Source organism: Platichthys flesus, chromosome 6 (assembly GCF_949316205.1).
Source record: "Platichthys flesus chromosome 6, fPlaFle2.1, whole genome shotgun sequence".
NCBI lineage: Eukaryota > Metazoa > Chordata > Actinopteri > Pleuronectiformes > Pleuronectidae > Platichthys > Platichthys flesus.
The window spans coordinates 27,140,613-27,153,784 of NC_084950.1; the positions used below are offsets into that span (position 1 = coordinate 27,140,613).

The 13,172-nt window shown below is 40.1% G+C and overlaps 2 protein-coding genes and 1 long non-coding RNA gene across 5 annotated transcripts in view; 2 read left to right on the top strand and 1 right to left on the bottom strand.

Moving 5' to 3' along the window:
- The window catches only part of ripor1 (RHO family interacting cell polarization regulator 1), a 36,870-nt gene extending 31,932 nt beyond the window's left edge, over positions 1 to 4,938 (top strand). For both annotated transcript variants that reach the window (XM_062389027.1, XM_062389028.1), the window contains one exon: positions 291 to 4,938. In XM_062389027.1, the coding sequence (XP_062245011.1) occupies positions 291 to 388 (98 nt within the window). In that variant the 3' untranslated portion in view covers positions 389 to 4,938. The remainder of the gene's footprint in view (positions 1 to 290) is intronic.
- Positions 4,939 to 5,676: 738 nt separating this feature from the next.
- The window catches only part of ctcf (CCCTC-binding factor (zinc finger protein)), a 30,601-nt gene continuing 23,105 nt past the window's right edge, over positions 5,677 to 13,172 (top strand). Inside the window, exons 1-3 of one of the 2 annotated variants that reach the window (XM_062389032.1) lie at positions 5,677 to 5,815; positions 11,884 to 12,028; positions 12,164 to 12,297. In XM_062389032.1, coding sequence (XP_062245016.1) covers positions 11,896 to 12,028; positions 12,164 to 12,297 — 267 coding nt within the window. In that variant the 5' untranslated portion in view covers positions 5,677 to 5,815; positions 11,884 to 11,895. Of the gene's footprint in view, positions 5,816 to 9,336; positions 9,643 to 11,883; positions 12,029 to 12,163; positions 12,298 to 13,172 lie in introns of those variants that run through there. The other variant, XM_062389031.1, reaches the window with a different exon arrangement.
- On the bottom strand, positions 9,221 to 9,745 carry LOC133954619 (uncharacterized). Its single transcript, XR_009920808.1, has 3 exons — positions 9,653 to 9,745; positions 9,451 to 9,540; positions 9,221 to 9,344 (listed from the first exon to the last, which is right to left on the bottom strand). It is a non-coding gene; the product is annotated as an uncharacterized LOC133954619 (long non-coding RNA).

A 13,172-nucleotide genomic window follows, 5' to 3' on the forward strand; every position in this document is an offset into this window, starting at 1 on the left:
TTTTAGTCCTGTACATGATGCACGTACTGTTTCTTATGTATATAATTATGTAAACATGGTGACTATAATGTTTCCTTTTGGTATTTTCTTAATTTCATTCATGTTTTTATTCCATTTACTCACATTTCTGTGGCATAAGACAATAATTAAGACAGAACAAAGAAAAGTATATCTTTGTTGTTTTCTGTTTTTCCAACACAGATCTCTTGAGTTGATTCATTCATCTTTCATTTGACCATTCTTTTATTCACTTTTTCCATTTTTTTGTTGTCATTCATCTTGTGGAGCAGGAGAGGAGGGGAAGATGGCCCACAGACATGTGGAGACGTCTCAGGACAGTATACCAAGACTCTTCGCTCCAGGAAGCATGGCTAGCACAGCGTTCTAACACACACACACACATACACACACACAAACACATATCTACCCCATTACTAACACTGGAAGATCAAAGGACAAATAGAATTTGATATACAGTATATACACTGACAGAGAGGAGCCATATCTAAATTAAGAATGACACCTCTGCTTAACACTGGGCAAAGATTCACGTAAGCTACAAATACATTGCTGTATTTTATATCAGCCTGTGATAAATACTCCAAGAACATTGGTTAGACTGTAAAAATGCTGGGAAGAATGAATAGTGTGAGCAAACTGGACAGGAGGGATGGATGAAGAGAGGAGCAGTAGAATGAAATTGATATGAGAACAGGGAATAATGTGTCTGCATTGTTTAAAATCATATTCAACTCAGATTACTGGGCAATGTCTTTCCACCACTGTAATGTTCATGGTCCAGACACATATATATATATACTCTTTTGAAATATGTCAAGAAAAGACAACTTTATAAAGCTTTATCAGATAATTACTCTTTTCACAGCTTTCAAATGCCAAAATAAATATTTAGTTTCTTGTGATTAGTGATATGAAAGTTGGATTAGTTTTACTTTTTTTATAACTTTTTATTGGTTACATGGTGAACCAGCAGGCATACACAGAAATAATATTAAATTCTAGCTCTGCATAAAACTACTTTCAGCTTACACTGCCGTGTTTACTTAAGAACTGGAGGCTGTTTATACTGTGCTGCTCCAGATGAACAGTTTGGTCTGTGATATGTCTGCAAACTCAACATTAATGACACTAAAAAAGGCTTTCCCATACAGCTCAGCCTTCACTGTTGCCAACAGCTCTACCTATGCTTGTTGTTTTCAAGTTTTGCCAGATGGCTGTTGAGACCTCTCTGGTTGTAATCAAGATCACTTAAGACCGCCTCAGTCGAACGCTGTGCTGGTTTTGAGACAGAGTCAAGGGACTGATATAGCTCAATTTAAATGGAAACCCCAAAAAACGTATTTAGTCTATAGTAAGCTTTTAACTACTGGATATAAACCTAGTTGTCTTAAATGAGGACACTTGGTTGTTATGTGGAAAAGACACTATGGAAGATAAACTTGTCATTGACATTGTAGAGCAGTTAAGGTGGCAGCAGGACTGCAGGCTGCTGTGAGGCAAGAACAATCAAAACACATGCACGACTGAGACAACTGGGAGTATGTTTCAAGACCAGTTCTACAGCAGTGACTTGCAACCTTGTTAAGAGGAAACCTTCCTCAAGCCTTATCATGAGTGTATATAAATAGTGACTATAAATGTATCATTACATTCTCAAAACAAAGACATGAACTAAAGGTCCACAGGGACAGAGATATCACTATGGAGTTTTGGATTCAAAAACAGGTTCAGAAATAGTTACTGTTTGCTGTAATTCATCTCCCTATCTGTTATGGATGTGACATAAGTGGCATTACTGCACTTAAACAAACCAGATGGCATAACATATTGTGTCACTAACTGGCGTCACCCATAGGAGGAGATTAAAAGACTACCTCCCTGACCCTACTCGTGAGAACTCTGTTCTGGGTCTGTAGTTTCGACACGTGAAAAGTACAGAAAGGGATACTGGTGCTCACTTTCAGTCAGAATTGCATTGTGTTTGCTAATACAGAAAGTGACAGACAAATGTGTTTGAAAAATGAACACAGGTGGATAGAAACATTAAAACCCTGCTTACTTCCACTCATCCTCAAACCTGGCTAGTCTCTGCATGAAGGTGGTGTGATGAGTATTCAGTGGCTACGGTGGTTTGAAATGCCGAAAAACTTTGCGAGGCCCACTGATGCCCCCCAGAGATACAAACGTCCAGTCCTTGTGCAAAAATACATGCCTCAGTGAACATGAGGTTAGCAGCCTTCCCTCTGGTAGCACAGCAAAGACTCTTATTTTACTGCATCGAAAAAGAGATACAGGAAAACACAGGATACACTACATGCGGATTGCAAGAAAGATAATCCATGTCCCACATCTGCTAACACAAAAGATTAAGAAGAGAATGACTCACACTGTAGTTCTGTATAAAAAGCTTGAGACTGTTTCTGCAGAGAATGGTTTAAACATTACAGCACCATTGCTCTTTACAATTATCACATACCTTATTCTAAATGAAAATACATGACTATATGCCACTGGGATTTATGAGATGCTGTTAAAAATGATGATCGACATGAATTCACTGTCACGGTCAGTGGCACTACCACTGACATATACCTACTGTCAATGAGGCTGCAATCTGTCTGGAGTCACTGTATTACTGTGACAGACTGCTGTGGGTAATCTGTTGTTTGAGAAGGTAAATATGGATCACCAGGAGAGGTTTATTCAAGTCCAGGATGACTTCCATTTAAAGTCAGGTCAATAACAGCTGAAGCTCAAACAGTTATTCACTGATGTATTTCAAGTAAACTGGTCCCAGACACAGATCATTATATTTAATGGCCATACCAGTGATCACATCTGTAATTTACCTAAGTAACTTATATCTGCAGTTATGTACTGATGACTTCATAATTACAATATAGATCTATCATAATTGTTAACAATTATCTCATTATTGTGTGTTGTGTTGTCCTCACAATGACTTGTTGGTGTGATGGCTAAAGCTTGTTTCCATTCAAAAGAACACAGCTCTTTCTAAACCATATGAATAGGTCAAGAATGTGGATTTTGGTCTGTGGTAAAAATAAAAAGAACAAAGTTACAGAATGTGATGTTTAGTAAATGTTTTTAAAAAAAGATAGAAACACGCCGATATCATATTTATGGTGGTCTTAACAATTGAAGCATCTTAACTTGTTTTTCTCATAGTCCAACAGGTCACCCACTCTGAGTTTGACGTGTAAAAATGCCAAAATGTCCAGCCCTGTGACTCCAGTTGTTCTGTTTCTTGTAATCCTCTTTCTTTGGTTTCAAAGTGACCATGCTGACAGTGATGCTGCCATTCTGCCTTTTCTTATTTCCTGAACACCGTTACTGTAAGGTCATCTCAGAAAGACCACTGGTGATATCATTACTACAGTGGTAGTATATAGACGTGTCCTGGTTGCATGCTGTGTACTAGTTCTATGGTGTTAAGATGATATATTTATGTTGACTGTGCATTGTTCTGCCAGTTGAAGATAAAGCAAGATAAATTAAAGCAAATACTATGTAGGCTAATTCCTAATCCATTAAATATAATCTAAGAAATAGTCAATGGATCCATGCAAATTAGTTTATTCTGATGAATTATAATATCTCAGGTGACACAGGAGCCACTTTGACATGTTGCTAAATTTACAGTCAAACAAAACATTTCATTAGCTTCCGCTGTTAGCATGCTGCCACACCAAGTTGGTGAACAACATTCTAACTTTGTGAACATGTTAGCATCATGATTTTAGCATTTAGCTCAAAGCTCAACTGTACAACTTCAGTTTTTATATAATTTTTTCTTCTTTTCTTTCTGTGTAACAACAGAATAATTCTGACTGAAGACAAGTTTTAATTGTAACCCAAATTGTAAACAATTACCATGTTTAACATTCTACATGTTTCAAACTGGAGTTGGATTCAGTGGAGTGTATGCAAACTGGACACGTCTTTGGCCTATAAGCAGTTCCTTATGTTCAATGTGCCAAACCTTGGTTAGATGGTGTCAGAAACACTGCAGTGTCCATACAAAACAACAAATCAGCAGTAACTGTGCTTGTAAGGATGAAATCAATCATCTATAACAGAGGATAGGGACATGTCTTAAAATATGTTCCGTGAAATCTGAGCTTGAAGTCAGAATCCTTAGATTCCTGAATAGGTTTTAAATCATCAGAATTTGAAAGGAAACACCTTGAAAGTAGAAACCTTGAAAGCATTTAAGATTTCAAACTGTGTACCTCTATGAATTATTTTTTACATATCCTTAATCCTCTTGTATGCAGTACAAATGCATTTTTTAAAAGCAATAATGAATCATTGTTTTGTTGTCTCCCTTAAAAGAAACAGATATTCATATATTATTTTCAGTTAGAGGGAGGATGATCAGACAATCTGACTTTTTATTACAACACATTACAAGCGACTGCAATGTTAGAGATGATAATATAGGTCTGCTGTCATGGGGGACTCTGACTCACTGTTGGTAAATATGATTGCTACCACTGTAGGCAATTTATTAACCACAATAAGATTATATAGGACAGAAGCAATCTGCAGCTATATCTCTGCATCCATAAAGCATTTTGAACTGTTTAAGTGCCTCAAGGTTTGATAGTAGCAGAGATTTAAAAATGAAAAAGATGAAAAATAAGATAGATCCTTTATTTAAGAATGAAGACGGTGTGAAGCTTGAGAAAAATACTGTAGTATATACTGTACACTGTTGCATATATACATTTTACAAATGCTAGTGTTTTGTTATTTTTTTTCTGCCACAAGCTTGTTTAATTGTGCAGCATTGGACTGGAAATGTTCTAATATTCTTTTCTTTTTTCTAAAAAATAAAGTGTCCAGGTATGCTGGTGTCAAATATACAATCTATTAAACATGTGTTCAAAAATAGTTGTGTGCCTGTGTGTTTGTCAACTGTATCATGACATACTAACACATATACAACTCAAAATAATATTCTGGCTAGCCCTCCTTTTTTGCAAGTCAGTTGTCTTAGATTATGAGAGGCCACCAGCAAACTGTACTTGTCCTAAAATAGGCTGGCTGTCCTTGCTGAGAAATATCCATTTGTACTAGATAGAACAAAATATAATTCAAGCTGCATTCATGGCATTTATGAAACTTTGGATGGCCTATGAAAAACCTAATGGTCAGCTCTGATATGCTGAATGACAGGTCATACAAGTGTTGGACATAGGATTGTTGATTTAAACAGAAAAAAAATCTTTCAAAATTCACTGAATAAAGATGTCTTTGGACTTTTTGCACTCTTACACCGACAGATGTGACTTAGAGCTTCACAGTAAATATGAACCATTAACCAAAATTATACTCAAATGCCATGACATTTAACAGCTGCACTCACCTCCTTGTGTATGTATTGCTGTATTTATTTATTTTGAAATAAACAATTTCTCATGAGGTATTTAGTCGCTATTCTTTTTTGACTGTGGTGAACATGTCCGACGGTCGTGAAAGCACCCTCGGTCCCACCATTGTGACAAATGATCTTCCATGTATTCCAACGGGGCGCCCCTCCTGGCCAATCAGGGTGTGTGCAGAGGCTTCGACACCACCCCCCAGCGGCCGCACAGGCGCACTGAGCTGCCAACTGCCATTTTGTGGCAGAGGCTACTCTGCTAAAGCGGGAGAGGGATTAAAACAAACTGCGAAGAAGCCTGCACTTCTCAGCAGCCTGTCAAACTTTGTAGCAGACACCCTGAGCGGTAGGCCTTGTTAAAGGGGAAGAGAAACACACTTAACACAGGTAAAGTACCACTACTTTTCTGATAAGGGGGAGTTTGCAGGATCTTTAATCGGCCTCTAGGTGTCACGATGGGGCTCTGGGTCCGGACACTCGTCGGAGAGTGTTTGTCTCCCTCTATCGTTATTGAAAAAGCCGTCAAAATACGTTTAAATAACTGAAGTTCCAACAAATGATTATACAACTCGCTGTTTTTCACACACATCTGTGGAAATATCGGCGAGAATAAGTTATGGGCCCTTCGTCGCTCTGGTGGGAGAGTTTAGGCCAAGGCGTCCATTTTCTCGCTTCTTTGTTTCCCGTCTTTACAGCCTTGACGACATGGAAACTGGCGGGTTTAAGTTATAGCCCACAGCTAACATTAGCTTGTTTGAATTAACATACGTAAAGTATCTTACTAAGACACTTGTATGCACACTGGAACACAACTACATGACCTACAGCACAGCCATGTGTACCCAGGATATGTTTCGTTGTGTTTTGCCACATGACATTATTAAACTAGATCTTTACTCGAAGACCCATGTAGCATCTGAAGCTAGCTATGAGTTCACTCGGTAAGCTCAAGGCCCTTTCCCACCCAGGACCCTCAGTAAATGTTTACCGAGTAAGTGTCGATAGCAGCGAGGTCCCCTTCGGTAACCGAGTCACATTTTTGAATTCGCAGTTACTGTAGCTGATGCATTGAATACTTTTGAAATGTTATCGGTAGTGGAGTATACACACGGAAATGGTACGGACAGGGCCAACAAGGAAAACAGGAATGACGAAGCATTGACAGCAAAACGATCCTTGGTTAACCACTCAGACCTAACGCACGATGTGTGCTCTCCAATCGCTGACGTCTGCCGTAAACGAGTATTTCTCCCTTTTCTCTGGTCGCCGTGGTCGGGATAGACAGCTGTTGTTGCACCCGTCGCCCGCCTGTCTCTTATTCTAAGCCCACCTAGTGCCTCATGGCCACAGCTATATATTACAGCAGAGAGCTCCCTCTACGACTCGGCTTGGAGAGCTACAAAAACACCGCTGTATAAACCCTGTGCAAGGAGGCGACAGTTGCCGGACTGGACACTGATAATCTCTACCATGTCACGGTGGATATGTTGTAACATATGTCAAACTATCTATTAAGGCCTGCACCACAGCCTCTCTGGCTTCAATCAATTCAACAACATAAAAATGTACTAAGAGTACAAGAAAACGGAAGACAAGCCGATGTTATCTATTTACACAAACATGTCTGTGCAGCTGTGCCCGTCTTTGTAATTAATTTGTATATATATATATATATATATATATATAGTTTACATTAACAATTTGTTTGTATTTAGTCCTTTTTAAAGGTGGAGTTTGGGTTTCTAACACTTTTGTCCAATTCATAGAATGTCTCCCCATTGTCCTCTATTAGCCCATTCTGTTGAAGTGATTTAAATATCCAGTGTTCCTGCACAGTCCTGGATCCGTCAAAGTAGAAATCATCTAAGTGGTTTGGAAAAACTCACATCACTAACTCAGTAAATCTGTAACAGGGCATTTGTGCTTGTGAGGAGAAGAAGGGAATGGGAGGGAAATTAGACAGGGTGATGATTGAGCACATGCTAACAGATAATGCCCGTTTAAAGATTATCAGGGAATGGGGAAGTCAGAAGAACAACATTTAGGAAACAAGGCACAGAGTTCACGTCAGACTGGGTAAGAAAATCATCCCTGACTTGCTGTAGCAGAGCAACATCCATAATGACAGGCATATAGAATGGGTTGTTGGGCTTTTGCTTTAAGATGTAGAGGTTGACAATTCATTGATCAGAGTGACTGTTTGGATCAAACTGACTGTTTTTCTTGCAGATTCAAAGAGAATGGCCACTAAGAATTTGAGTTTTGAAGAGTTGATTTATAATTCAATGCCTATTATTGTTCATAGCTGCCTAGGTAAACCATTGGAAAAAAGGCAGCTTTAGACATTCAGGTTTGTGAAGAATGAGAATATCTTAATAAATCTTAGAACAATTATCAGCAGTACGCTTATACAAAGGTTGTGGGAGTCTCACTTGATCACTCAGGCTTCTTTTTAAATACAAAAGGAGATCTTTCTCGATATTAAAGGGGACATATTATGCCCATTTCACCACAGTTGACATGGTTCCTTGGGGTCTTAATGAAATTTCTGTAACATTTTTTGGTAAAAAATACCACAAGGATCATTTAAAACAGCACCTTTTTACTCTGTCTAAAACAGCCCTCCTCAGATCGACCCTTTTTGAGGGCCCCGCCCCCATCTTACCCCAACCCCTTTCACCCCTCTCATCCCTCCCCCTTCTCACCCCTCCCCCCTCTCATGGAGGTGTAGGACATAACGTTTTTACCTCCATTAATTAGCCTGTTTGAATGTGTTCTCACTACATAATGCATTCAACATCTATAGGGCAGATTATGGGCCTTTATGTCTTAAAGGAATAGAGCATTTAGTTTTTTTTTTTTAATATGCATGAGATATCAGTCATTTCTGCAATAAAATTATGACTGAGGAATAAAATACATAAATTACTCTTCCCTCTGTATTACTTTGCTAACTGCTCATCTTACACGTGTCAATTGTTGACAAACATTAAAAGCACACAACTGTTTCTATAAACTTTTATTGTCAGAAAGATTGCTAGAAATATTGCCACAGAGCTTTTTAATCATAGTTATTAAATGTACTGGCTGGGACAGAGGTAATAAATACAAAAAATACCAAGTATAATAAATACATTCATTACAAAAAAAAACAATTTGTGCCATCAGTAGCTATACTGTAAACAAAGGAACACTTTATATTTGTGTGTCACCTTTTATTCTCTAAATACAATGTGAACTTTGCTCAGCTGTTACAGGTATTTGGCGTACAGAAGCTTTGTGAGCTGGTGTTGAGGCCCTCTGGGCCGGAGAATCAGGGTGGTCCTGCCCTCCTGCTCGGTGCTCCAGATACGCAGAGTGTTCCCTGATGCTCAGGGAAGTTATACAGGGTTCAGACCTGCCCTTGATTGAAACTCGACACATAGCTGGCTATAACTTCCTGCTTGTCAGGTTTCTCATACTAGGCAGAGAGATCCTCAGGTTTTGAGATCTTCAGCACCTCATTCACATATGGGGCCGTGTCCTGAAAAACCTCGTGAAAGATGAGGTCCAACAGGTTATCCATGTAATCTGTAATACAAATTGGGGAAAATGTTGGACATTTTGCACTTTTTTGTATTTATTATTTTCTTTTTATAATTATATTATTCTATTTATCGTGAAGACGATAAAGCAGTTAATTGATATGTTATTTATGTTTCACATACTGTTTGTACATTGTTTGGCTTTTAAATAGAGCCTGTAAGAATCATGGAAGATTGCATCTGCTTTCACCGGCTTTGCTGTGCACTCGCCCTTCTTATATATTACATCTGTCCCCAGCCGACACACAGGACACACCTCAAACAGCTCCAGGAGGCAGTTTTCATAGACAATATATGTGGGTGTCTTATGAACAGGGTTGGAAGATTCCATTCTATTAGAACGACAAAGATTTCACCAAAAGGCTGCAATAGCTAAAAAAGTGTAGGATGGTAATCTGTGATTATTGAAATGTTTAGATTAAATATTGAGTCACTCACGTCACATCTTGTCCTCTCCCTCCTCCAAGCAAGGTCTCTTACAGCTGAGGTCCCAACACCGACATCAGTGCAGCACAGTTTTCTGTGTGCCTATGATAAAACAGACACAATATCCATGGAGTCACAACAAATGAGATGCTGTTACAACTTTAACACGGAGACACAATCAATGACATGACGAAGTAACTGAGGGTAAACAAACCTGTACTTTTGTAGTGAGGTCGCAGTGTTTTCATAGAAAGCTGCGTTCCATGTGTGCGCATCTTTGGTGGGTCCGTCTGGCATGCTACGTGATGTACCTAGCACCGTGAACAGATGTGCTTGCCTGAACACCAAAAGCAGCAATGTTATTCATGTTTGTCTACTGTCATGCATACAAGGATACAAGGACACATTTCCCCAAACTAGGGCTGGTAATGAATAATCTTTCTATTCCCGCACATTATGACAACAACATACTCCAGTATCTTGAACGAGCGGCCATAGCAGCAGCAGCTGCAGCTGGAAGTTAGGTTTGTGAGTGTTGTGCTCTCCACGCAGCTGCTACAAACATCCGTAGCTAACTTCAAGCTCCAGCAGCTACAACCGGAGCTCGTAGCAGCTACTACCGGGGTTCGTAGTAGCTGCTAAGGGGCTCTTAGTAAGTGCTACGGCCCCTCGAGCGGAGGGGGGGGGAGAGAGCGTGGAGAGCACAACACTCACGAACCTGCCCGTTCACCGTTCACCGTGGACTCACCAGCCGTCCTCGATTAATGAAAACTCCTGTAAAGTCTCTACCTATCCCCCACCACTACATACTAGCCCCCCACCCCCTCACACACACGGCACAAAATGCTAACGGCACTAGCCTCCACACAAAATGTCTAAAAGAAGCAAATACCAGAATTATAAAAAAAAAATACTTACATTTCCCTCGTCTTCAGTATTGCCATGGAAAGATGGCACCGACCCCTATTTCAATAAAAACCTTTTATAGAATCCAGCGTTATATTGGCCCAGGTTGATAAAACAGTCTTGATTCAAAGTGGTGGCAGGAACGTTGCCATCATATCTGAACTCAATCCATCTCAATCTTATGTCTTCTGAAGCTGGAGTCACATGAAGACATGTTTGCAGCCGACCACCGATTCATGCTGCTAGTTAGCTAATCCAAGTGTTTCCAAGGCTTGCAAGAATGAAATGGCGGACACTGGTGAACCGAGCTTCTATAAAGTGGGAGGGTCCATCTAGGGGTGGGTCGAGTGGTAGTGGGGGAGTGCATAGAGCTATGGGGGAATGTACTAAAAGGGAATTTTCGACTATGACGTCTATTTCGGGGGAAAGTCCATTGGACGCACTTTAGCACATCGTTTCTGAAATAGAGGAACCACACAAATCGCGGGAGTGATTTTTTTCCAGAGTTTTTGGGACGGTAGACATGCCAGATACCCAAACTAATGTGTCGAAGCACTACAAAAGTGGAATTTTTATAATATGTCCCCTTTAAGATGTTGGAACTAATAGGCACTAGTCTGTATACAGACTGTCGGGAAGAATCCCGTCGACTGTCTGATCAATTAAAGTGAGACTGATACCCAAAGCAAACATAGAACAACCTCCCTCCTCTTCTGAGTGTCATTATGTTGAAGGTTTCCACTTGTGACATCACTTGTTATCTCTGAGTAGTTATGATCAAAAGAACTCAGAACTAGAAGGATAGAAGTTGTATGGACTCACTTCATTTAAGAGTGAATGTATCAGTGTGTTATTACACATTATATCATTTATCCAAAGTTACTCAAAATAAGTGCATTCAGCCATGAGGGTACAAACCATATGTTGACATATTACCAAACCCCTCCTGTAGTTTTACAGGCAGGTAGCAGCCTGAAGCTGAAGGTGAGCATGGTGTGATGAAGACAACATTTAACTCTGCCAGAGATGTGTTGTGTGTTACCACATCGATCATAATTCATCGCATCCATACTAACACACTTGAAAACTTAATTTGGTGTAAACATGGAACGAATACTCTACTCTGTAGTTGATTGCTTAGTTACAGAAAATTCTATGAACGATGAACAGCAATGGTGAGAAGTAGGAGCAATAAGGCACAGCTGTTACTGAACAATTAATTGCATTTGCGATAAAATCGCGATATGATAAAATGCGATTTTCTAATCGCAACGTGCACGATTGTGGTGGTGCGGACGGCGGACCTGAAAATCGCTCCCCGGAAAAGCATATTGCATATTAAATCGCAATATTTTGGGGGGAAATCGCAATTAGATTATTTCCCCAAATCGTTCAGCCCTAGTTACTGACAGTAAGCTTTATTAACAATTCCTTGTCCTTTGCTAATATTAACACAAAATGTCTAAGGAAATAACTTAGAAGCTTGGTGTTGTGCAAAACACTGCATGATAATGATTTTTCCACAATCTCATATTTCAGAACAAACCCAGCATGGATGCAGGTCCATCAGAGGGTGTAGGGGAGGAGGTCCACAGCCAGGATGCCATGGTTGCTGACCTCCTCCAGCAAGCTGCAGAGGCCGGGGGCGTGTTAGAGGGACAAGCTGGAGTCATCCTTGAACAAGGTTCTTACAAGTTGGGCATGATATTATTCTACAGTTTAGCGGTTAAAAGAGCAGATCGTATCATACGTTTCAATTGCATGTTATCTTTTGGATAATTTGGTCAATATTTTGTAACCAAGCAATGTTGTGTTTCAGGTCATGGGGAAGAGTTGGTAGCAGCCGCCCAGCAACAGCTAATGGAGGCCGGGGTTGGTGTGGAATGTGGACCAGGTGTTGAAATGATGGTTATGGACTCACTGGACCCCACTTTGCTGCAGATGAAGACTGAGGTGAGGTCACTGTTAATGACCTCTGTGTTTGATGTGACATAACTGTTGCCCAGTCTGAGATGAATAAGGATGGGGGCTTGTCTCATAGGAACTACTTTGTTTAGATGTCTGTTAAAAAGAAAATCACCTTGTTGTACGGACAGTGTGTGATGCATCTCCCAACATTTTACACAACAGTCTGCACTGTGTGCACAATTATTAGGCAGCTATTTTTCCTCAGGCAAAATGGGCAAAAAAAGAGATTTAACTGACTCTGAAAAGTCAAAAATTGTAAAAAAGTCTTTCAGAGGGATGCAGCACTCTTGAAATTGCTAAGATACTGGGGCGTGAACATAGAACCATCAAACGTTTTGTTGCAAGTAGTCAACAGGGTTGCAAGAAACGCGTTGAGAGAAAAAAAGACGCAAATTAGCTGCCAAAGATTTGAGAAGAATCAAACGTCAAGCTACCAGGAACCCATTATTCTCCAGTGCTGACATATTCCAGAACTGCAACCAACCTGGAGTGCCCACAAGTACAAGGTGTTCAGTGCTCAGAGACATGGCCAAGGTAAGGAAGGCTGAAACTCGACCACAACTCAACAAGACACATACGATGTGTCTTGTTGAGACACATCGTATGTGTCTTGTTGCAGTAGCAGCCTTGCTAACGTCTCAAGCCCCCAGCAGCAGCAGCAGTAGCCTTGCTAACATCTCAAGGCCCCAGCAGCAGCAGCCCTGCTAGCATCTCAAGGCCCCAGCAACAGCAGCTAGCATAGTAAACTCAGTAATTTAAAGACAATGGCATTATTCTTAACTTTAGTATGTTTGTTGACATTTTGGGACCTGACTCCAAGGAATTGCCCCTTGGTGAGTAGCTATGTGTCGAGCATGCAA